This window comes from Pempheris klunzingeri, chromosome 21, assembly GCF_042242105.1.
Source record: "Pempheris klunzingeri isolate RE-2024b chromosome 21, fPemKlu1.hap1, whole genome shotgun sequence".
Taxonomy (NCBI): domain Eukaryota; kingdom Metazoa; phylum Chordata; class Actinopteri; order Acropomatiformes; family Pempheridae; genus Pempheris; species Pempheris klunzingeri.
Window position 1 is genome coordinate 10,429,101 of NC_092032.1, and position 23,203 is coordinate 10,452,303.

Consider the following 23,203-nt stretch of genomic DNA (forward strand, 5'->3'; position numbering starts at 1 on the left):
ACCGCAAGCAGTACATTTATGACAGTATTCAAAATAGTATTATCTTCTTTGCCTTTCCAATGATCAACGGCGGCGTTGTCACAAAATGAATTTGTAGTGACTTAGAGATTCCTGGGTAATGCTTATATCCGGCAGAAAATTAAAATATTTCCGAGGGTCATGGAAGGCAACAAACGTTCACCTAACAAAAAGATAAAAATGGGACCAAATATCTAAAGCATATCTTTACGACCAGTGTCATTATGTCATACATGTCTATATATGTATCAAAATACCTTTATTAATAGGCGAATTTGTTCCAATGACGCTCATTGACCAAAAAGGAAAAATCTGAAAGGTCATATCAGGTTGTTCCTGTCTCCAAGCTCTTTGCCTCCCTCTAGTGGTCATTGTTTCATAATGCAACCTACCGAATTACAGCAGGGGTAAGCGACTGAGCTTATTTCACTGCAGATCAAATAATTTGCAACATTTTCAAGATCTCTTAAAGGACATGACAAAGTGCTTTAAACAAAGACTAAAAGTTTGGTCAAAATGACCAGACGTCCCAGTTAAAACATACATCCAACTCAATAAAGCTGAAAGATCAATAGTTTCAACCCAACACTGATAGTGCATGTTTTTTTGTTGTGTCTGTTCCATTGAGGACGCCTAACAGACACATCATTTTTATTCCAATTAAAAACCATTTCAATATTCCAGTCATACTGTGATCTTTTATTCAGAGATCTTTAGCACACGTTTTAATTATAAAACAATAATACATAAGATGATCAATGATCAATGTCTGTGACTTTTGTAAAGCTCCTCACGAAATGCTGACCAGCACCTTGTTGTGGAAAAATTTTTTAAATAGCCCAAACTGTTGATGTTTAACATAACAGCTTTTAACAGTAAATTAAGGTTAAATTTACAGTATATCTTCAGCCGACAACACAAACACAATACTTTTATTACTGAAGCAACGCTTCTGAGTCCGTTATCCATCTTATCGGTTGTCTTCCACAATGATGGTTCGTCTTGGGTAGGTGTCCATGTCCACAAATATGTAACGAAACTCATATTTTCCAGTTTCTGGATTCTGCAAAATGACAACAAATTAAATGAGCATCTCAACTTTGGCAGCTGTTGGTAAAAACATTTCAAAATAACAGTCTAATTATCACTCCTGTGCGTTTAGTCTCTGCTGTCACACATGAAATTACTTATGGATTCAGGCGTGTGATTCTTAAATATCAGGACAGGTAAACGTGAGCAGTACTGCTGTGGTACGCCACATCCAGCTCACTACTAGCAAACTACATTCTAACTAAGGAAAACACCAACCTCTTTAGACTCTGAATGTACTGTTCCTTTGAGCCCGGGCTCAGAGCCTTCGATGTAAAACTTAAGTCTCATATGCTTCAGTCCGTCCTTCAGGTACTCCAGGTGACTGAGGTAGAGAAAGACACACAAACAGGGTGAAACTGGATACTAATATATCAGCACTGCCACATACAGGTTTACTTATGTGTAGTTCAGCCTAATTAAAACTCAATTACCATCAAATTGAGAGATCGATCCAATTAATAAAAGCAAATGGACAGAAATGTGCATCTTATTCACCAACTTATGTGAAATCACACCTGACTTGCTGCCTCCTTCCTCGGCGGGTAGTCTCCCCATAACACTTGATTGGCTCCCCAAATGCACCAATCACCTGTGTTTTCAACAGACAAAATGTTTTATTGGACTTTTCAACACGTGCTGATGTCAAAAATTGAAGTTAAGTTAAATTTCCAGTGAAGTTTGCAAGTTTCTTAAGCAGGAACAGTCGCACCAGTGCACAATATGCAGTACGGCGGTGTACTGTTAGAGGAGATGTTGTCTTTAGATTATTGCACTGTTAAGAAGAGAGATGCTGTTTGGCCTCAGCCACCTGTGACTCTTACCTCTGGGTCTAACCGGACTTTATTGAAGGCTTTCCCGTAGATTTTATTTGGACTTGAGGAAGAAAAGAGCTCCTGGAACACCACGTATAACAGCCCACCTAAAAACACAGACGCACACATATCAGCCCCCAAATCTGTCTGAATTGGTCTTGAGCTTAGATGATGAATTTGCTCTGAACTCTTGAGGTTGTGGTCACCTGTCACTCCAAGCCCGATGAGGACAACTATCAAGTAGGTGAAGTCTCTGCCAGCTTCTTTCACTGGAAGATATTAAAGGTGGGAGTAAATGGACTATTAGTCAAGTTTGGTACTTGCTTTGCATTTAGCCACAGTTCAAACAGTTCTAGAGGTGTGATGTGAATATGGGGAAGACACTGTGACATGTACAGTACAGACAGTGGTATTAAGTCCATACTGGAACAATGTAAAGCACAAGAGGACACATCTGCTTAATACACCAGCGCATTTTCTCACCTTTTTGTGCACCTGTGGGCTTTGAGCTCCCACCCTGATACCTGGACACCGACTGGTCTCTCTCCTCGGGGCTGCTTTTATTTCTGGCCGTGGAGTGGAGAGAGACACGCCGAAAGAAGCAGCTGAGTCCCGGGACAACAGACGAAGGAGCCTCGACTCTTCTGTGGAGGGTCAGTCTTGATATTGTTGCCACCGTCCTGTGTGTGTGGACGGGCGAGCATTTCTGCACAGAGTACTGCGTGGCTGTCTGCTGAAGACTTCGGTGCAGAGCCTTCAGTATCTGAGTATAAGCCATGATGTCCTCTGTGAGCTAGCTTAAACTCTAGATACTGCTGCTGCCAGCTAGCTAGCCGAGTTAGCTTGTTCTTTAGCACGGTTAACAGTAACTGCAGTAACCTACCGCAGGCTCTAACTACATAAAAGTGACCACTAACACGCCTTTAATACAACTTACAACTCTAACTAACCTACTAAAGCATGAGCGACAGGGTGGTCTGTGTCAGAAATCAATCGTGGTATTTGTGTTCCTGGGACGCGTACTATTGACGTCACGCACCGTCCAGAGGATTCATGGGAGACTGTGTTTTTAATGTAGCACAACTTGTCATTTACAAAAAGCCATACACACCTTCACAGACTGTTAAGATTACATTCATGGTATTGTTAGTAGTTGTTAATAACATTAAAGTAATGAGAGGGCGAGAACTTTACTCAGACAATAAAAATTAAGTCTTTACATAGTTCTCTAATTAATTCTTTGGCCATTTGTTGGCAATGGACACACGTTTTGAGCACCACACTGACATAATATCACATTTTAAGTTCAACTCTGTCAGTATAAAGTTGTCACAGAGTCATGTATGTGTCCACCTAATGAATGTAAGTCCAGCATTCACTGTCCTTTTAGCTCTGTTTTTGGTCCCCACCAACTGGCCCTTTAGCTGCTAAATGCTCCAATGTGTTCACCAGATAGTCTCTAACTTTGTCTCTTTGATATTTGGGGCTGAGTGGGTGGCATACAGTTGGTTTTTAGCTGTTTGCTGTGGCTGAAAGTGACACTACGAGAGAGGTGAGAATTAACCAAAACTGTGACATTTGTTTTTACATTTTTAGTTGTATTTTCTGCAAGTTTGACTTCCCAACATAAATGTCAACATGATACTCCACAGCCTTCTCTACATAGCTAGCAATTCTGGTGAGGCAACACTACATCTTTTATTTAGTTATTTGTTTACTGGCCTTTAAGTAGTCACATTTTAGAATAAAAGTATAACTAAAAAAAACTAAACTAAAAACTAAAACTAAAAGTATACTTCATCAAGTTTAATCTTGGTCCAAAACTGGGATCAGCATATAAAACATCTGCCCTGTGTCTTTCAATTGTTGTAATTGTTTGTTATTAATAAATAAAAATAAATCCCAGGTTGTGAAAAACCTCAGTATCCTCAATATTGTATATGGCCCTAAACAGAGTAGAATAAAATAGAAATTAGATGTTACTGACAAAACATCCATCCATCTTCAACCGCTTATCCGTAATCGGGTCGCGGGGGTAGCAGTTTCAGCAGAGATGCCCCAGGGAGGCGTCCAGGAGGCATCCGAAACAGATGCCCGAGCCACCTCAGCTGGCTCCTCTCAATGTGGAGGAGCAGCGGCTCTACTCCGAGCTCCTCCCGGATGGCTGAGCTCCTCACCCTATCTCTAAAGGTGCGCCCAGCCACCCTGCGGAGGAAACTCATTTCGGCCACTTGTATCCGTGATCTCGTTCTTTCGGTCATGACCCAAAGCTGAGGGTAGGAACGTAGATCGACTGGTAAATCGAGAGCTTTGCCTTTTGGCTCAGCTCCCTCTTCACCACAATGGACTGATACAGATACCGCATCACTGCGGACGCTGCACCGATCCGCCTGCCAATCTCACGCTCCATCTTTCCCCCACTCGTGAACAAGACCCCGAGATACTTGAACTCCTCCATTTGAGGCAAGGACTCTCTACCGACCCGGAGAGGGCAAACCACCTTTTTCCGGTCGAGAACCATGGCCTCGGACTTGGAGGTGCTGATTCTCATACCAGCCGCTTCACAATCGGCTGCAAACCGCCCCAGTGCACACTGGAGGTCTCGGCTCGATGAAGCCAACATGACAACATCATTCACAAAAAGCAGAGATGCTATCATGAGGTCCCCAAACCGGACCCCCTCCGGCCCCTGGCTGCGCCTAGAAATTCTGTCCGTAAAAATAATGAACAGAACCGGTGACAAAGGGCAGCCCTGTCGGAGTCCAACATGCACCAGGAACAGGTTTGACTTACTGCCTGCAATACGAACCAGACTCCTACTCCGGTCGTACAGGGACCGGACAGCCCTTAACAAAGGGCCCCGGACCCCATACTCCCGAAGCACCCCCCACAAGATGCCACGAGGGAGACGGTCGAATGCCTTCTCCAAGTCCACAAAGCACATGTGGACTGGTTGGGTGAACTCCCATGAACCCTCGAGCACCCGATGGAGAGTGTGGAGCTGGTCCAGTGTGGAGCGACGGAACCCGCATTGTTCCTCCTGAATCCGAGGTTCGACTATCAGCCGTATCCTCCTCTCCAGTACCCTGGAATAAACTTTCCCGGGGAGGCTGAGGAGTGTGATCCCCCTATAGTTGGAACACACCCTCCGGTCCCCCTTCTTAAAAAGAGGGACCACCACCCCAGTCTGCCATTCCAGAGGCACTGTCCCCGCCTGCCAGGCGATGTTACAGAGACGTGTCAACCAAGACAGACCCTGCACATCCAGAGACTTGAGGTATTCAGGGCGGATCTCATCCACCCCCAGTGACTGACAAAACAAATCATCACAATTAAATCAGTAAACTTTAGTTTATTGAAAACATTCGGTCCAGCATTTTCTTAATGTTTTATCAAAGAAATATGCAAACCGCTTAAAAAAACACCACAATGCAATGAAGTCTGACAAAGAGAAGGACAGGAAAAAAATTAATAAAAAATGTTCAGACATCAGTGAATGTGAGAATAAATAATGGTTAGTTGATGGGTCAGTAGAATCATGAATATGCACCTATTCATGAAGTTTAACATCACTTTATTTCAAACGTTCTGGTTTTTTGTCTTCTCAACAAGGCTTTCTGAAATTGTTTAGATATAAAAACAACCTGATGCTCTACCATTAAGACGCCGAAATAAGAAATAGAATTTGAAATCAGCAGCTGAAATATGCATTTTCATATGTTGGTGGTTACATGAACATGATATATAAAACCTTTTTTTTTTTTTACTCCATCAACAACTTTACATTAAAGGTACTCTATTTTCAAGAAACAAAGTTTCAGTCCCATATCTGAAATTACCGGTGTTCCGTGGCTCGTCAATCCTAGCCAGTTGTGGAGCACAAGTTGGGAGAATGCACCTCTGCGGTCCAAAGCAAAGAAGAAAAACTTGATGCATACACCACAAACCTTATTTTTTTTCTTTTTTTTCAAATTTTTCTCATCACAGCACTCTACATTGGTAAAGTTGCTAAGGGCAACAGTTCACTCAAGATGCAAGGGAGAGAAACCTTAGCTCCGAATGCTGTCAAACTTGGCAAGATGCAGAGGAATGATGCATCTGTCTGATGTATCTGCAGAGAAATGAAAAGACTATTACTTTAAGTCTGTCGTGGGCCCTCCACTTTTCTCATCTGCTGCCAGGGCTGCTTGTGATCGAATTGGTTCAGACTCACTTAATTACTGAGGTGTCTGCTTCTATCTATATACTGGCAGATGAGTTTGTGGGTTTATATGTGTGTGAGAGTGTGTTTTAAGGAGAGTAAAGAAGAGTAAGACAGAGATGAGTGTATGTGTGAGCTGCTTTGAAAACACATTTTAATAGCAACAACATTGCTGTTGGCACAATTGTGAAACAGAAAGACACAAAAATCAACACGATGTATGTATAGAAAAGAAACATTTTATTCAGCATCTGCAGAAATATGAGTCTGTTTATGATTGTGTGTATATGGAGGAAAAGTGGAGTGGAAAGCATGGATGTAAATAATACATACATGACACTGAATACAGAAAATAATGTACACATAGATGGTAAATACCATAAAATATTGACATACTAAGAGGAAAGGAGATACTCAGACAATGACAAAAGACGTCAATATGTGTGAACTGAATGTGTTCATGTCTTTGTGCTCACAGCTCATTATTTTTGTCACTTTCCACATAATGCAGGTTGTTTTTCTGTTTTTTTTCCTACAAAAGCAACCTGCCAAGACTGAGTGTTTTTTTGAGTGCGAGTCTGATCCGTTCCTTCTGCAGTGTATGTGGGGTTAATCTCATCAGGACAAACACAAAAAGTCAATTAACTTGTTTGTCAGATACCTGTGATTACCTGGGATTATTTCAATCGTCTAGGACTTGTTTTATTGTCCGGTTTGGTAAAACAAATCCTTTTGGTTTGAGTCGGGTCTCTTACTAAAGCAAATCAGCCACAACAAATAAACCAACATTGAAAAACATATGATTGTGAGACATGGATAGCCGACAGTTTGAGGACAAAGGAACTACGGACCAAAAGCCAAAAAAAAAAACAAAGAAAAAAGGTGAAGCTTTATTGTTATTTATCTTACAAAGCATCAGTAAAATCAGCCCTGAAAGATAACTCGAATAACTGTAAAAACTGTCATTCTTTTCAATTTGTCCCAGTATAAAAGTCTGTTTTAATACAAAGATATTAAGCTCCTACAGTAGTCAACCTATTTAAAAGGGAGTTTGTGTTAAAATGAAAATGGTGCAGAATTCTCTTCACCTAATGATTTAGCTAAGTAATAGCATGCAATGCATTTAATGGGTTTTGAAGATGCTTTTTTTATCACCACTTCTTATGTCCTTATGACTTATGTGTTAATAGATGGGGGCTTTTCATATTTTAATGTTAGTATGTTAATGCTTTAATGGATATAAAAGAAGCATGCACAAGCCATACAAATCGGCCTTGAATTATTATCCAAATGAAACTACTTCTGGTTATTCCAGCACTATTAGAATTAATCAGGTTAGTAATTAATTGAGTTTAATTCCAATTTTAACTAATAAAGTAAATTCTATTAAAATCATAATATGTATGCTACTTATTTGAAAAATACATGCTTAGAAATTAACTTGACGATGTTTGATCAAATTCATTTTGTTATCAGTGAGGGAATCGATGACAATGACAGATATGTTTCTGACTAACATCCCAAATTGAAAGTTTACGAATCAATAATCAGTAATCATGTTCATTCTAAAGGTCCATTTCTTCCCAGTGAGACAGAAAATCTGGATTGGCTACAGTACGCACAGCGCTGACTGATTTTCAACACTTTTCCCGCTTTTCACAGCATCGCAGCTGGAGTATTTTCAGCTAGTCCTTTACATTCATCTTTGCACAGGAATTCTCATTACATGTATTCAGTATCCTGTCATCAAAGTGTCCCTTCATCATCATCATCAGCATCATGCTGGTGTAAATCTCCGCTCCGCTTTTTCATATGTCAGTGACGCCCGTTCGTACTGATCCAGGATTGCACTATTCTCAAGAAGTCTACATGATGGAGACAATGCAACATAATGTAGAACATAAGCAGACACACACACAACAGGACAGCACATTTTTCACACTAAAACACAAAAAAATGAGTAGCACTTCACGTGACTGCTCCAATATGTGCGCGCACAAAGCTGCAAGCATGAACCTCCATAGCTCGCCAGTGAATTTCTACCAAGCCGAATTACATCTCAAATGAATTCATCCAACTTCTTGTGTTACTGTATTATAAGGTGCTCATCCCTGCCTCGTGAAAGCACAGTGGTGGAGCATACACGTGAACTGTTACACACGGGCATAAATACTATGCTTCACAGTTAACCAAACACAAAATCAAATACTACAAGTGACACAAATCATGCAGAACTGCAGAAGAATTCTGTGTAAGTGTGTGATCAGTGAGGATTTGTGAATTACAAAGCGATTAATACGATCTTTAAATGATTCCAATGTGCTTTATTTAGTGTGTGCAAAAAGTCCCACTGATGTAATTTAATGAAAACGTGGGATTTTGTTGTCTTTCTAATTTGTGCTTTTATGTAGACTTAAAAGGTGTCTTTGCGTGATTGCTATAAATTGTTTGCTGTGGGCCTACTGGGAAAAAAGTGCAGAGGTTAGACATAATATTTAATAACAGCTTCAACGAAAGATGATCGAAAAGGTCCATGCTAATGAATATCCACTGAGTGGTACAATGTATGACCTCGGGAGGACATACAGTAAAGTTGAACATCACAAAGACTTCAAACAAACTCACTAGGAGGGCAAGATGGCCGCAAGCAAGAAAACCATCTTGGTGAAAATGAAAAATTAAAAAATTAAAAAAATATATAAAATATAAACCTGCGCAAAAATCACAGAAAAAAAAGAACTTACATAAAAGTATATACTGACTGGGCAAATGATGACTACAGAACAACATATAAAGATGTTGATTGTTGGATAAGGGTGCTTACCTTGAGATTGTCTCTTAGACCCTAGTTGTGTTGTACTCTGATTCATGTTTGCTCAAAGAGCCAATGAGGCAGAACCTGAAATGTCATGGCTCTTTCATTTAATATCAAACTCTTTTTGCATAGAGAGGTCAGAATGCATATTGTGCTACATAACAGCAATAAACTTCATTAGTGCTTTGCTAGTTTCTGGGAGCCTTGCATGCAGACTTGTAGAAAATTAATAAACAGTCAAGAACACTCTGGGAAGAGCACATAGAAAGTGCATGCAGGAGAAGGTTGCAGGTATTTTCTCCAAGAATGTACTTTGATACCTTCACATAGTGTTTTTGTAAACATATACAGTTACTTTTCAAGCAGTCAAAGTGCAAGTACACAGTGAAATACTTTTTTTTTTTTATAGAAAATCTCATTCATGCCAAAATGTTGAGCTCTATAGAATATAAGTCATATATATTTTCAGTACCACACTTAGGAATAGAAATGCATATCTTATATGCTAATTTGCATTCATGTCAGTGAAGTTCTGTCATCTCTATGAGGCACCAATTCAAGCCCTTGTGTTAACAGTCAAAATTGGACTGATTACAGAATTAATATCTTCTAAAATGAGGTCTGTATTTGTTTAAAGAGCTCTGACAAACCTCAAAGCACAGTAGAGTTAATTGATGTAAACTATAAATCAGCATTTGAGGGAAAACTGGCTTGACATGATTAAGGATGAGCATGCAAGAGGGGGCAAATTTGTCTATCATAATTTAGCCCTTTGTTAAAAACGTTTTTAATGATAGAAAGGGGAGGAAGAACAAGGGTCAATGCAAAAAAAGAAGCTTATCATAATCTTAAAAAAAATAATGAGGGGAAGAGGGAGAACAAAGCTAAAATAAGAGGAAAACAAAAATAAATGTAAGTATCCCACAGACATTTCAAACATCCCCATTGTTAACTCTAGGGTTGTTGTTCTTTCCTCATCAGAAATCTATGGATACTGACCGCTGTACTGCCTTTTCGTGGCGTGAAAGCCGGTGGCTGGTGGTGGGAACTTCTTCCAGGTCGTCGTCCAGGTCGCATCCATTGTCCGCTGCCTCTTGCGAGTAGCTGTGCTTCATGACCAAGATGCTCCTGCGGTTTCCCGTGGCCGGCAGCAAGGGCCGCACTGCCATGGGCGGTTGTGGAAGGTCTGTGAGCAGGGTGGCCGCCGCTGCATCTCGGGCACTCAGGTTCCCACGGCTTCCCCGACCACTGAGGGAGAGCTGGGATATGTGGGCGGAGCCGGGGTTGGAGGAGGAGCCACAGTGGTGATCGTGGACGCAGCGTGAGGAGGCACGGCGGAGGGCATGGTAGTTCTCAAAGTCTTCCGCCAGGTCGACTAAGTCCGCTGAGGCCGCCGCGGCTGTGGTGGCGCTCCGTAAAGTACACAGCTCGTAGTGAGGCGGCTCGAAGACCTCTTGGAACATGGTGGGGTCAAAGTCCTCACGCCGCAGGATGTACTTTTTACGTGGCTGCTTGATCTGGACGATGACGGAGACTATGAGGAGGATGAGGACGATGCAGCAGGTGACACCAATTATGGTCCCGTTTGTGTTGTTAAGGTTGTCCAGGATGTTGGCTTTACTTTTCTCTGTACAGTGGAGGAGAGACAGCCGACAGAAAGGGAACATTTATGAGAACATAAACTAAACGGCTCAATAAGATGGTTACTATCACAATGACAAAACAGAACTATGAGTGCTCAGTAAATTGACCTGTTTGCTGAACCCCTCGTGCAAACAGTGATAGTCAAATTATGGCTTAGCAACCAAAAGCAGGCACTGCAGGTAAGTCAAGTGAGACATAGCAACGGTAACTAAGGAGGTGGGGCTTAGGGAATGGTAATACAGATTTCCTGAACAGTGAAGCTCACATGTAAGGACATCTTCTAACAAATCGACCTTATCATTAACACAATTAAGGCTGTGGCTTTCATGAGCTATCAGAAAAAATGGACAAAAAGGTTATATTGGGTCAAAGCTATAGTCTATTAATCACCAGGGTAATCACAAAGGAGTAGCACACACTAACGGCGTGGAGAGAGGCTATCTGAGGGGTCTGTGACATTTAAATGCTGGATGAACATGTAGCACAGCGCACTGCGCTTCAGTGACAGTAAATGGTTACAGTCAGAAGTGTAAAGAAGAAAGGAATAAAACTTGACATTTCACCACTAATGAGGACAAATGCGGGCACTGCGGTGGCCATATGCATTACTAGAGCGGAGAGAAGGCGGAAGACGGAGTAACAGGCTGAGTAGCATGGCCTTATCTTGCTGAGTTCTGTAGAATTTTAAACTCAGACTGTAGGGTATCTCAGTCCGAGTGAGGAATAGCACGTGCAGGATTTTCCTAATTGATCCAATTCGTCACTGGCTCTGCATAAAGCTTCGGAGAGCTATGGTGCCGTACTGTGTATACATAATACACAATACTCTCTGAGTGCAGGAGAAAGTCAACCAGGTGAGAGAGTTTGTGCATGTGTGTGTGTGTGTACATGTTTGCAAGAAATATAAACTAGAACACATTTTAACTGCAAGCCAAGCAAAACGGTGTAATGATCATCAAAAACACAATGTATGTATTGACATGGGGGTTTCAGTGTTACAGGGCTCAAGGGAGCTGGAGTATTGATCTCATCTTATGTACTTGGGATACAGTGATGGGTCATGAAAAAGAGCACTAATTAATTGGCAATATGGTGCAGAGAAAAACTGTCTTGACCCAAAAGTCTTCACACACAGCTAATTATTGCAATGGCATCATATACGAAGATGCTGCAATGAGGGAATCTCCGTTAGAGGTGTAGAAAAAGTACAGAGCTGCCAGTAGCCAGAGGCTGGGGATCGATGTATAGATCCAGTGGCTTTAAAATTCTGAGTAGAGTGAGGGATCGAGCTACAGAGGAAATGAAGAAACTGACAGTATCACAAAGTCAGGGATCGCTCTGGGCCTCGCTTGCCTTGAGGCATGGAAACAGGGTAAAACTATGGCGCCTTCAAAGAACTGAAACAAAGGCAGTGGAGCAAGACATTTCAGAGAGTGTCCAGTTCTTCTGCATCGACCTGGACCAAGAACAGGATCAGTTGAGAAAAACGTAAACACAAAACATAAAATCTGGTCTTCTAAATGATATAATTTACTGAGAAAAAAACACATTATCTGTGCCTTTACATTAAAAAAAAAATTAGTAGTGACACGGGGGGCACTAATTGTACCTCTGCCACTGGTACACCACAGTTTGATCCCACCTCACGGTGCTAAAACATTCCAGCCTTAAAAGTAGCATCTCACCTTTGCACTGGTTCTCATCCCAGGGGTAGACACAGTTCTGCATGCCATTGCACACCAGCGTGTTGTTTATGCACATGTTACTGTGACAGAAGAAGGCATCTGCATCACATGGAGCTGGAGAGGGACAGAGCAAATTTACACAACAGTTACAGCACTGAGAGCTTTTTATGCTAAAAGTGAAGAAATCACAGAGTATCATGATCTTCACTTAGGTGAAACATTTGCAATCCAATCAGGAGCCAAAGAAACAGCAGAGTAAAAAGTTAGACTACATTTCCCATCATTACAAACAGAAAAGGTAGGACACTTAGTGCTGCAGCACAAATCTGTATTTGAAGTACAGCTGAAGAGAAGTTCCAGCGTGCCAGACTTTGAGAAAATAAATTTGGATGGGCATTACTCAAGTCAGACCTGTTCCCCCTGAACCCATCTGTTCTTCATGAATTTTCATCCTCATCCTCCTCTTCAAACATTTGCAGAGACAACTTACGGATATGAATGAATTTCCTGGAAGGTGTGTGTGTGTGTGTGTGTGTGTGTGTGTGTGTGTGTACAGCCGTGACATTTCAAAATCAAATACACACACAACACACCCAAAAGCAAATTCTTCCTGTTTATGCAAGATGTTGTTTATTTGTCCTCGGTGCACAGCCCTTGTCAACCGAAATCTAAACCAGGCCATGAACATGAGCATGTCCTCAAACACATGATCACCGCCGTGACACCAGTGCTCCTAGAGTGGCCGTTCAGAGACACTCTGCCATGGCGGCTCCACCTTTCTATGACGACAGCGTGAGAGTTAGAGCCTCCCATCAGCAAGAAATGGTCGTAAAACCAGTGTAATAATGTTACTGGCTCTGTCGTTTTATATATATATATCTATATATGACGACAGTGCTATCTAATGTAAAACCAAGGTGCCCTTGCTCTCAACAGCCAATCATACTAATGCATACGCCAGCTGATTGGCCAATTCACTGCTTCCTCCTGTCAGTCACAGAGAGGAAAGGAGCCATGGAAAGCTACCCATGGGCTAAAGCAGTTTTTCCTATTTAATCTACAGTGTATAGTGTAATTTCACTGCTACCTAGTAGAGATTTTATTATAGGAGATACCCAGCAGTACTTATCTCTTTAATAGTCCTGGATGTATTACAGATCATTGCAGACAATGGCAACATTACATTATGACGGTATTGGATTTAGAGTGACATGATGTATTTCACTGGATTAGACAAAAAAAAAACTTTCCCATCAGGACTGAATTTCCAGAAAACCTATTGCACAAAAACACATATCAACACTGCCTTATAACATTACAAACTGTGAGAGGACTGAGTATTGTGTTGCAAAGCAGCAGCTTATAAAAGTATGTGCTTGTATTAATACGGATGTATGTAAGTGCAACATTTTAATATTATAACTGGTCAAGGTGGAAATGTTAACTATGTTAACATTAATGTTAATGTTAATTAATGAGTTAATGTTAATTTTACATGTCATTGTACATATACAATGTACATGTACAGTAATTTTGTAAAAAAAGTATTATATTTTACAAGCTCATTATAGCTCATTATTTTGTATGTAAACATGTTAATCTGCACCTGCCAGATAAATGTAGTGGAGTAAAAAGTAAAATATTCACCTCTAAAATGTAGTGGAGTACAACTGTAAAATAGTTTCAATTGAAATGCTCAATTAAGGCACAAGGTGTTAAATATTGTACTTAAGTACAATACTTAGCTAGGTCACTTAGTTCAGTGGAGAATAACATTAAGAAATCACCATTAGTGTACATACTATCCAGTACATGCACATTGTCTTGTGTAAAAGTATGTGAAGGGTGAACGTATTTAGAGACCACTTACAGTTTCTGAATGTTCCAGAAGTTACTTTTTTGCCACCGGCTTGTGAATATAATGGATGGCTCTATTTAGGCGCTGGCTCGCTGTCTGTGTGTGTCTCTCATTCTCTCTTTATCTCTCAGTCTCTCCCCTCTCACACACAACCCTGGCACTGGGTAGTAAAGCCGCTTGCCAGTGGTATGGCAGAGCTGGGGACTATTTGACAGTGTTACCACTGTGATGTATGGCTGTTTTCATCCCAGCGCTCATCCCAAGTGAATAATAACACACCAAATTAGAGTGACTTATCTCTATCCGTCTCTGTATCCCATCCTGTCTGGGCCATTGCCAGCATTTCCTGAGTCATACTGTTCCCTGTGTGTGTGTTCTGATACTCCTCTATTTCTTTCTTTCTCCTCCTTTTTCTTTCATACTGTATATGCCAAAGCTGGAACAGTTTTGGTGTGTGTTGATAACCAGCAGAGGGAGCCCACTCCTCCCAATTTCTATCCCTCTGGTCTCCTCCATGCACCACAGGGTGAGAGCAGACGTTATAAAGAGAGAGATCCACACTAATCTCCTGCAAAATTAATTTCAAGACATTCTGTCATAAAAGTGCCCTTTTGCCCACACAGAAACGCTCCAAGTCACGGCTTGAAGCATAAATTAATTCCTAAATGAGTGGTGGATGAAAATAGTCTGGGTATCTCTGAAGAAGGGGGGGTGGGGGTGGGGGGGGTCTCCAAGAGCAAAGAGGCTTCTGCAGTGAAGCGCTAGAAGCAACACATGGCTTAAATTGAATTTTTTAAATCAAATAACTATAATAGAAGCGAGTTTTGTGTGTTTTTGTTCCATGGGAGTGTAGTTGGGCTATTTCTAGGAGATGAAGACGATGCTTTTCTACCTGTGTATTTACTGATGTTTGTTTTCATTTGTGCAATAATCATCTTTTATCACACCTGCAGTTGTAAAATCTCTCACAAGCTATTATCAGGAATATTACTGTCAGGTGCTGGTTATACATAACTGATTCTTATTTTTAACCTATAATGTTTTTCTTTTCACACTTCACACACTTTTTAATGCCACAACTTAATAAATTCTTTAACTCCCTCTATGTCAGTCATCCCTACCTTGCCTGCAGCTACTTCAAAATACTCCTCATTCGTACCAAGATTGTGGAATAGTTTACACATTCTTCTTCCTCATTTATTACCACCTTTAAATACTGGCTAAAGAACCATCTTAATTATTAATATAACTATAAAAAATCTTTAATGCAGTCAGTTACTATTATGATTTAAATGTGTTTTAAAATGTTCTATGATGTACTTGCTTTTACATGTGCTCAATAGATAAACTGACTTGACTTGTAATGTAAGAGCTGCTGTAGATTATATTGTATGTAGTGTAAATACACTGGGCAAAAACAGTGGGATTTGCCAGAAGACTAAGAGGATTACATTTACTACTTTTGTTATCATGGAACTAAATCCCAGTCAATGGAACTTATCCAAACCTTGGATATTGTGAAAGCCAATCACCCATCCATCCATCCAATCCATCCATCCATCCAATCCATCCATCCATCCATCCATCCATCCATCCATCCATCCATCCAATCTATCCATCCATCCAATCCATCCAATCCAGTATTGCTTCTTATCCTACTATGCGTTGCTTTACAGTGCTGCATTCTAATATCCCTACAGTATTTGTTTTAATCCCAGAGCTACCAAGATAACAAGTATGCAGAGATGATATAATCTGATCTAAGACCTAGCAAAGATCCATATGTTAACAGACATTAGCATAATGTGTTGTTCTCAAATGCTTCCAAGCATACAGTAAAGAAGCTTTGCAAGAAACAAGAAGTGATGTGTGTAGTGAAGCCAGAGCAAATTTCCATCTGCAACCGCAGGGATGGGTATCTGTTGATGAGGCGTAACAATGCTGACAGCTGAGATGTCACACAAGCACATTTATCACCTTAGACGTAATTGCTTCTTGGGTAAAGATAGGCTTCACTTTCTTATACTTCAAATTGGTAATCGTACACTGAAGTTCTGCATAGCAGGACGGTGTGTGTGTGTGACTGAGCCTGGAAACAGAGCGAGGTCGGTGGCATCAGCAGGTGTGAACGCAGCGCAGACGATAAAGGCGGATGTTTGCTCTCCCCACTGGAGCATCTCGGTGGGAGTCTGCAGCTGTGAATCTAAAAGCTGCTGGTCCCACTGGGAACCAGCAGCTGTGAACAAACATTTAAAGGCCTAGGATCTACTGTGGCAAGGGAGCACTTAGTGTAAAAACTGCCCTTTAAGTTGCAAATCCAGCTAGTGCACCTGTAACGTAGCACACTCAATCAATTCCTGAGATGGGGAATTAAAGGTCCTTCTTACCATATTCCTGTAGTACACAGTGCATGTAAGTACTCCAGCTTACATTGTCTCTTCTGTCAGCTGTACTTGTCTGGGCTTTCTGTAATCCACATGTTGTCATATGTTGTTAACATACAAGCTTTCTGTTCAGCTTATGGACAAATCACTGTCCAGCTGCACTGAACTGAAACCTTGCTTTGAACACTTGTTAAGGAAATGTCTCCATTATGTACTCTAGATTGTCATAAATAGCGTCTTTCTTAATTTTTCCAAACTTGTTCTTGCGCAAATGAACTGAAAGTATCTCTGCTAAGACTAAGAGGACCTGTCCACCGACTAAGTCTTCTCACTAGAACACTATTGAACATTTTTGTTAGGTCAAGAGACATTTTGATGTGAATATTCAATGAAAAGACTTCAACACAACAAACAACCTGCCTACTATTTTCACTATAGATGTCTAAAAGTGGTACACTGAACAGATATTGGTAGCTGTAGAGTAGCACTGGGTTTGTTTGGGGAGGAATTTTCCTTTAAAAGCTTTATCATATAAATGTCATATGTATCAAAATACCTAGAATTCATTTTTGTGCATATAAGTATGAGTGCACACGAGTAGTCTATGAATCAGTTCAAACCATAATATCAAAGGGAGATTTGCATTTCATTACTTATTGTACAAAGGCCATTTAATACAGATTTGGCTTAAAAATAAGGAGGACATGCAATAACACTACAGCACACATACACTGCAGTTTTACCCTGTTTTTCTTTATGAACAAGTGGAGATGCGTATTGAAACAAGCTGCCTTTCTCCACTTTTGCCACTGTGCCACATAATGCGTTTCACTTCTTGTGAATTCTTAAAACAAGTTGAGCGAGTTAAGACAGCACACTACACTGAATTAGTCGATCTGCTGCGTGTATAGTCACTGTTGACAGAGTTGGTGCAGTGCTGCTGAGCTGTGGTGGATGCGGCTCTAAAGGCTGAGGTCTGGCTGGGGATCGCCTGAGTGACTTAGGCAGAAGCGTTGCCCCGGCAACAGCACATCCTGGCTCTGCTTGGTGAAAGGGCCTAACAAAAGGGACACTGACTTCACAACACAAACAAGTCCGCTGCCACTGCCGTCGCCTATTCCGTAGATGCTGGCCACTTATCTCTTCTTATCACTACGATATAGACATGCAACTAATATAGACATGTTGTAGATATGTAAGGGGTGTTCCTCGGTTATATAGTGAAGGAAAGGTGAATTCAACTCACTTCTAAATGATCCTTTTAGGTGTAAGCGTTTATCCAAAATGCATTATTTCTTCCTTTTAGTAACCACAATCTATATACGATGCACTGTGACATTAATAAAGCATTTAGAAAGGAGGCATCCGATATGGTGTTTCCTTTTGCCAAGATAAAAATGAAAAAAAGAGCAAAGAACCTCTTTTTTAGAAACTCAGGAAATACATTTAACATAATTTTTGGATTTGAATGTGATAACTCATATTTCTGGCAGCACTTTATTCTCTCTTTTCAGCTCTATTCCCCATTGAGTTCCCAAAACGCAACATTCAGTAGTGCAGTGTGTGCTTGTGTGTGTGTGTGTGTGTGTGTGCGCGCGCAAATAAGCGCTTGTTTCTGTGGCAATAAAAGGCACTGCATGACACTGACATACTGTATACTCACAAACCTCAGACCCTCTTCATTCACCTCACTAGTACAAAGGATGCCCTCTGCAACCCCTGTCAAACTACAAGCTCCATCAATGGGAAGCCACTGAATGAGAAGGAGAAAGACTGTTTGTTTGCAGTGTGTGTGTATGTGTGTATCTGTGAATTTAAATCTCTCCCAGGTGTTTGGCTCAAAGAAAACAGGTAGATGTCAACATACTGTAGCTCATCCTGATATTCCTTCATGTCTCTGGCTCTCTCTTTATCCATTTATCTATCTGTCTATTAAGAGCAGTGCTGCTGGTGCTGCAGTACTGAGCTGAAATCTACCCATACTGCCATATTCACAAGCACCCACAGGCAATATTCCCTATAATGGAAATCATATTCCTTGGTTTCCCACTTGCTGCTGTTTAAATGGTGATAAAACTAAATGAAAACCCCTGACTGCACCTTTCCTATGACCAGCAGTCGATGTAACGTGTCATAAATGTGGTCCCTGTGCTACCATCTTCCTTTAATGGCTACCACTAAACTCCCAACCTCCTTTATTTTGGCGTCAATGTCGCTGTCATGGAGTAGTGGTCTGATTAATAAAGGTAATCAGTTTCCCCCAGTTGGTGAGACATGCTGCAGTAAACATGTTAATGATAAACCACATATGAGTGTAGATTTCGGTTGTGTCTTACGTTCTTGGTAGGTTGTGAAAAGGATGCGAAAGCGGCTTTTGCGGCTGGCCTCGTCCGCCCACATGCGGATGACGCCCAGCGTGGAAACCAGCATGATGTCATTGGCCACCGTGGAGCAGAACTTGCTCTTCAGGTCTTCCACCGAACTGAGACGAGACAGAATGAGATAAGAATCCATAGTTTATTGTCAGGTCGCATGGTTATTGGTTGCACAATCCAATAATCCACATTGTTTAACAGTCATCAAGGAACATTATGCAGTGATCACAACTTTAATATCTGGTCATCTCAAGATAACAACTAGCTTATCTCACTCTCTCGAGATAAAATGAAGTTAGAGGTTGTTTAAAAAATTGTTTCGTTGTCTAGCTGTTCCATTTCAAACTAACTCTCTCTCTTATCTGCCTGTTCTATATGAACCTACTGCCAGCAGACAGTTAGCTTAGCTTAGTTTAGCTTAACGTAGCTTAGCATAAACACTGGAAACAGGAGGAAACAGCTAGCCAGGCTCCGTCCAAACGTAACAAAATTAACACATTTGTTTAATCCTTTATGGTTGTGCTTTTTAGGCGGGAGTTTGTGCTTGAGTACGCCTTAGCTGGGTGCAGTTACTTCTTGGTGTTTCTACTTGTTGCCTTGCAGCCTCATGGTTTCCAGTCTTGGTGCTAAGCTACGCTAACCAGCGGCTGGCTTTGGCTACATATTAACCGTACAGACATAAGAGTGGTATCATTAAAGTAAAGTCTTTAGTTCTCAGTCTGTTACCCAGTGGGTTATATGAGGCTTACTTGACATGGACAAACTAGGGGATAGGAATTATATCTTAACAAAAACATTCACCTGGCATAATTAAATAATTAAATATTTATATTATATTCACTGATATTATCATTTATTATCTTCATCAGAAAAAGCACAATTGTAAGTTGTTATCTTAGGATAAGGAAATGATTACAGCATGATCACAAGATAAAGACTTAAAAACAAGTAACTATGGCCTCAGAAATGCTGGAAATTAGATGATAAAATAGGTTAAAAATGTCACACCTGCCACCGTCATATACTGCCACAAAGTTGCGCTTGCATTCGTTTGAATTGGCCATCTCATAGTCGAGAAAACGCAGGTAGATCTGTCCAATGCGAGGAGGCAGAGAGGAGGGAAAATACAAAGAGAAAATGCAGAGATCAAATGAGGGAATTTAAAGACGTGGACACGAAAAAGACAAACAAAATAGAGGAGAGAGGGGTAACAGAGAAGATTTCAGCTCCTTCCTTTTATGGCCTGCGCATCTTACTCATTATCCCAGGGCCTGATATAGCAGCTCTGTAATGAAATAAGACTGACAGACTGCAGCTTGTACAAAGTCATTACACACACATATCAAATGAGGACTCAGAGACAGACAGAGTCTATTAGCTTTAGACTCATTATCCATATCTGTTGAGATAAAGCATTACACAAAACCTACAACCATGTTAAACTTTAAAGAGACCTTGGACATTTTGCCACAAGCTTTGGATGTTCAAGAGAGAAAATATCATCCATTTACCTTTAACACAGAGACCTTTTGAAATTCAGTCCAAACTGTTAGATCAATGGACTCCAAACACTCCAATGGACTCCAATGGACTTACAAACCATGATAGACATGTACAGTATATGGACTATTTTGTTATCCTGAGTGAAATATCCACCTTGCTATCCACCTTGACTCTTCAAACCAGCTATTCTACGTGAAACTAACGCTTCCTGATTGCCTCCGCATCATTGTCTGTCACTCATGCATCAGGCCAAGATCACCCAATCACAGCTACGGTTCTGGTTGGCTGCTCACAGCACTCGCCATCATTACGGTTAATGAGTGGACCGCTCCCGAACTGTGACAGGGAAATGTGACGCTTTAAATGCCCATAGACGAAAGCTGCAGATGGAGCAGGATAATGGACCTTGCAATGTCAACTCAGCTTCACCAACATGACAAGTGAAATGGATCGGAGGGGGAAAACAAGCTCGCCAATTCCCCAGAGGACGCATCTTGGTGTCAACAATCTTTTATCTAATGAAATTTGTCATATTCAGCCACTCTTTTGGTTGTATTAGCTTTGTCACAAGAAGCTTTTTCTTTTGGTCTTTCATGCTGTGATATTGGAATGAAATACTGCTCAGTGTAACTGCTCGCTTCATGATGCAAATATGAACGTACATATTCAGTATATTCTACACATGGGGAGAATGTGCCACTCCCTAAAATATATTTGTCACACACAGTGTATGGACTTGTATTGATATTCAAGTCTTAATGCCTGCAGAAAGGGCTGGAAGATAAAAAAGGCTCTGAAGACAATTTCTTAGCAGACATCGCTGCAGAATGCTGTTGCAGTCTCCTCAATATTGCATGGGTTTCCAGTACTCCGCCTTTTAATGTGATCGAAAGATTGAGATGGTGGATATAAAATTTGGTGTCTTGACAGGGTGGATGAACTCAGAGAGACACAGTGATTAGGTCAGTGATCTGAGAGGAACGACGCTTGACATTGAAGGACGTTACATTAAAAAAATGCTGCTATTTTTTTTCAGCAATATGAAGACAACTGTCAGAAATCATCTTCACTAAAACATTTAAAGAACAAAGTGCTTTTTATGGTGGGTTATATTTAAAAATGGCTCATTTCCAATCCGCATTTTGCCAAAGAAGTCTGATTTAATGTGGTTTTATTACGGTTACACTCAAGCTCAAGGTTATGGTTAGGTGCTCAACTTTGTCTCCATTTGTTTTAGGGTTCAAGGGGCCAATAATGGGGAAAGGTACTTACTGTATTAGCATGTAAATTAGGTCATTCCATCATCAGCTGGTAGCAGCCAATGACATTTTCCACCCACATCATAAAGAAGGCAGTTAATGCGGCCTGTGCGGTCTGTAACCAATAAAACTAACTGAATCTAATTACTTATACAAAACATGTTAATGAAGTACATTAGACTTTTTGAATAGACTTCCTCTGGTGGTAAAGGATGATTAAAGCGATGATCCTAGAGCCAATAAAGATGATAATCCCCCTGCTCGACCTTCATTCATGGTCCCCAGAGGACGAATCCCATCGACTGTGGTGATCCACTTATTTTTCATCTACTGCCACCAGCAGGCCAAGTTTTGATTTATCCTGTTATAAATATCTCGACATCTACTGGGCGAATTGAAACAAGACCTTGTAAAGACAATTGTGGTTCTGAGACAATGAATCCTACTGACTTTGGCTGACTGGGATAATAATTCAGGCTGGGAGTCTTACGTCAGCCATGGCCAATCTCCACACATTCACAACAAAGCCATGTATACTGTCAGCTTTTTGCTGAAATATTCAACTGTTTATGCCACTACCATATCTCTTATTTTCATTACTCCATTAAAAATCTGCTTCAAAATAGCTAAAAACTTCAGTTTCAAGAATGAGTCGATTACACTTTCATAATTAAGGCTAGAGGAACAAATTTTCATATGTATAAATTCTGTGCATTTCTGGATCCTTTGTTTTGCTGCTGGCATTTCCTCAGCGCTGACTGGACTTGCGTTGATCATCATGAAGCTCTGGTAGCTCTGAGTAAATGGAGGCAATTATCATTATTATTATTATTATTATTATCATCATTATATTAAGACATGCTGAGGGCAGCTAGGATAGTATTTGTAGATGTATTTATTTAGTTAGTTGATTAGTTATTTTTGTTTATTTGTTTGCTTCCTAACACAGTCAACCGTTACACCTTCTTAACATCACTATGTTAACATTGTCATGTTAGCATTCACTCAGACCACTGCGGCGCTTTAGCACAGAGCTGCTAACATGGCTGTTGGCTCACAGTCTTGTTATTTTCTATGGCATATTTCAGAGCTGCACTAATGCACCCATACATCACTTGCTATGTGAGTTCAGGCCTTACACGGTCTATCTGACTAAACTTAAAGTTTTAGTTTTGGTAAACTTTTACCACTTACTGTATAAGAGCACTGCATTAAACATCAATAATGATTTACTGGGGCCTTTACCTAGAAGATAAGCAGCACAGAGGTACAGCACAAATTCAACTACACAGTAAAACCTGAAGCACTAGTGAAACACAGACAGAAATGTAGCTTCTAGACATTGTAAGTGCTGATAGTTGCAGGCTTAACTTGAAAGCGTTTTCAATTATTGTTATTTTGTGGAGAGGGGCAGTACAGTGATAAAAGAAAAAAGCCCTTACACTGTGCTGCCACATACACGATTTTATGCTGTAAAAGACAACAGCCTTGTGGTCCTGTATCAATGCATCATTTTTATTTCATGAAATGGTGCAAATGGTATCAAAGGTTGCAGTC

The 23,203-nt window shown here is 40.6% G+C and overlaps 2 protein-coding genes across 2 annotated transcripts in view; both read right to left on the bottom strand.

Annotated features, from left to right (window-relative positions):
• Positions 1–681: 681 nt before the first annotated feature.
• On the bottom strand, positions 682–2,911 carry timm21 (translocase of inner mitochondrial membrane 21). The gene is made up of 6 exons (XM_070853156.1): positions 2,406–2,911; positions 2,129–2,191; positions 1,932–2,029; positions 1,626–1,699; positions 1,327–1,432; positions 682–1,081 (listed from the first exon to the last, which is right to left on the bottom strand). The coding sequence occupies exons 1-6, from the start codon at positions 2,698–2,700 to the stop codon at positions 989–991; spliced, it is 729 nt and encodes a 242-aa protein (XP_070709257.1). The 5' UTR covers positions 2,701–2,911; the 3' UTR covers positions 682–988.
• Positions 2,912–7,847: 4,936 nt separating this feature from the next.
• The window catches only part of neto1l (neuropilin (NRP) and tolloid (TLL)-like 1, like), a 62,395-nt gene continuing 47,039 nt past the window's right edge, over positions 7,848–23,203 (bottom strand). Inside the window, exons 7-11 of the mRNA XM_070853148.1 lie at positions 19,893–19,975; positions 18,846–18,991; positions 12,268–12,381; positions 9,938–10,565; positions 7,848–7,988 (exon numbers count right to left, since the gene is read on the bottom strand). Of these exons, the coding sequence (XP_070709249.1) occupies positions 7,901–7,988; positions 9,938–10,565; positions 12,268–12,381; positions 18,846–18,991; positions 19,893–19,975 (1,059 nt within the window). The 3' untranslated portion in view covers positions 7,848–7,900. The remainder of the gene's footprint in view (positions 7,989–9,937; positions 10,566–12,267; positions 12,382–18,845; positions 18,992–19,892; positions 19,976–23,203) is intronic.

Bases quoted from the DNA above. Each gene is read 5' to 3' on its own strand.
- timm21 (XM_070853156.1), bottom strand. From the start codon at position 2,700: ATGGCTTATACTCAGATACTGAAGGCTCTGCACCGAAGTCTTCAGCAG. The intron at 2,192-2,405 runs GTGAGAAAATGC...AATATCTTCCAG, and splicing joins GCCCACAGGTGCACAAAAAG to TGAAAGAAGCTGGCAGAGAC. The intron at 1,433-1,625 runs GTGTGATTTCAC...TCTCTACCTCAG, and splicing joins GGAAGGAGGCAGCAAGTCAG to TCACCTGGAGTACCTGAAGG.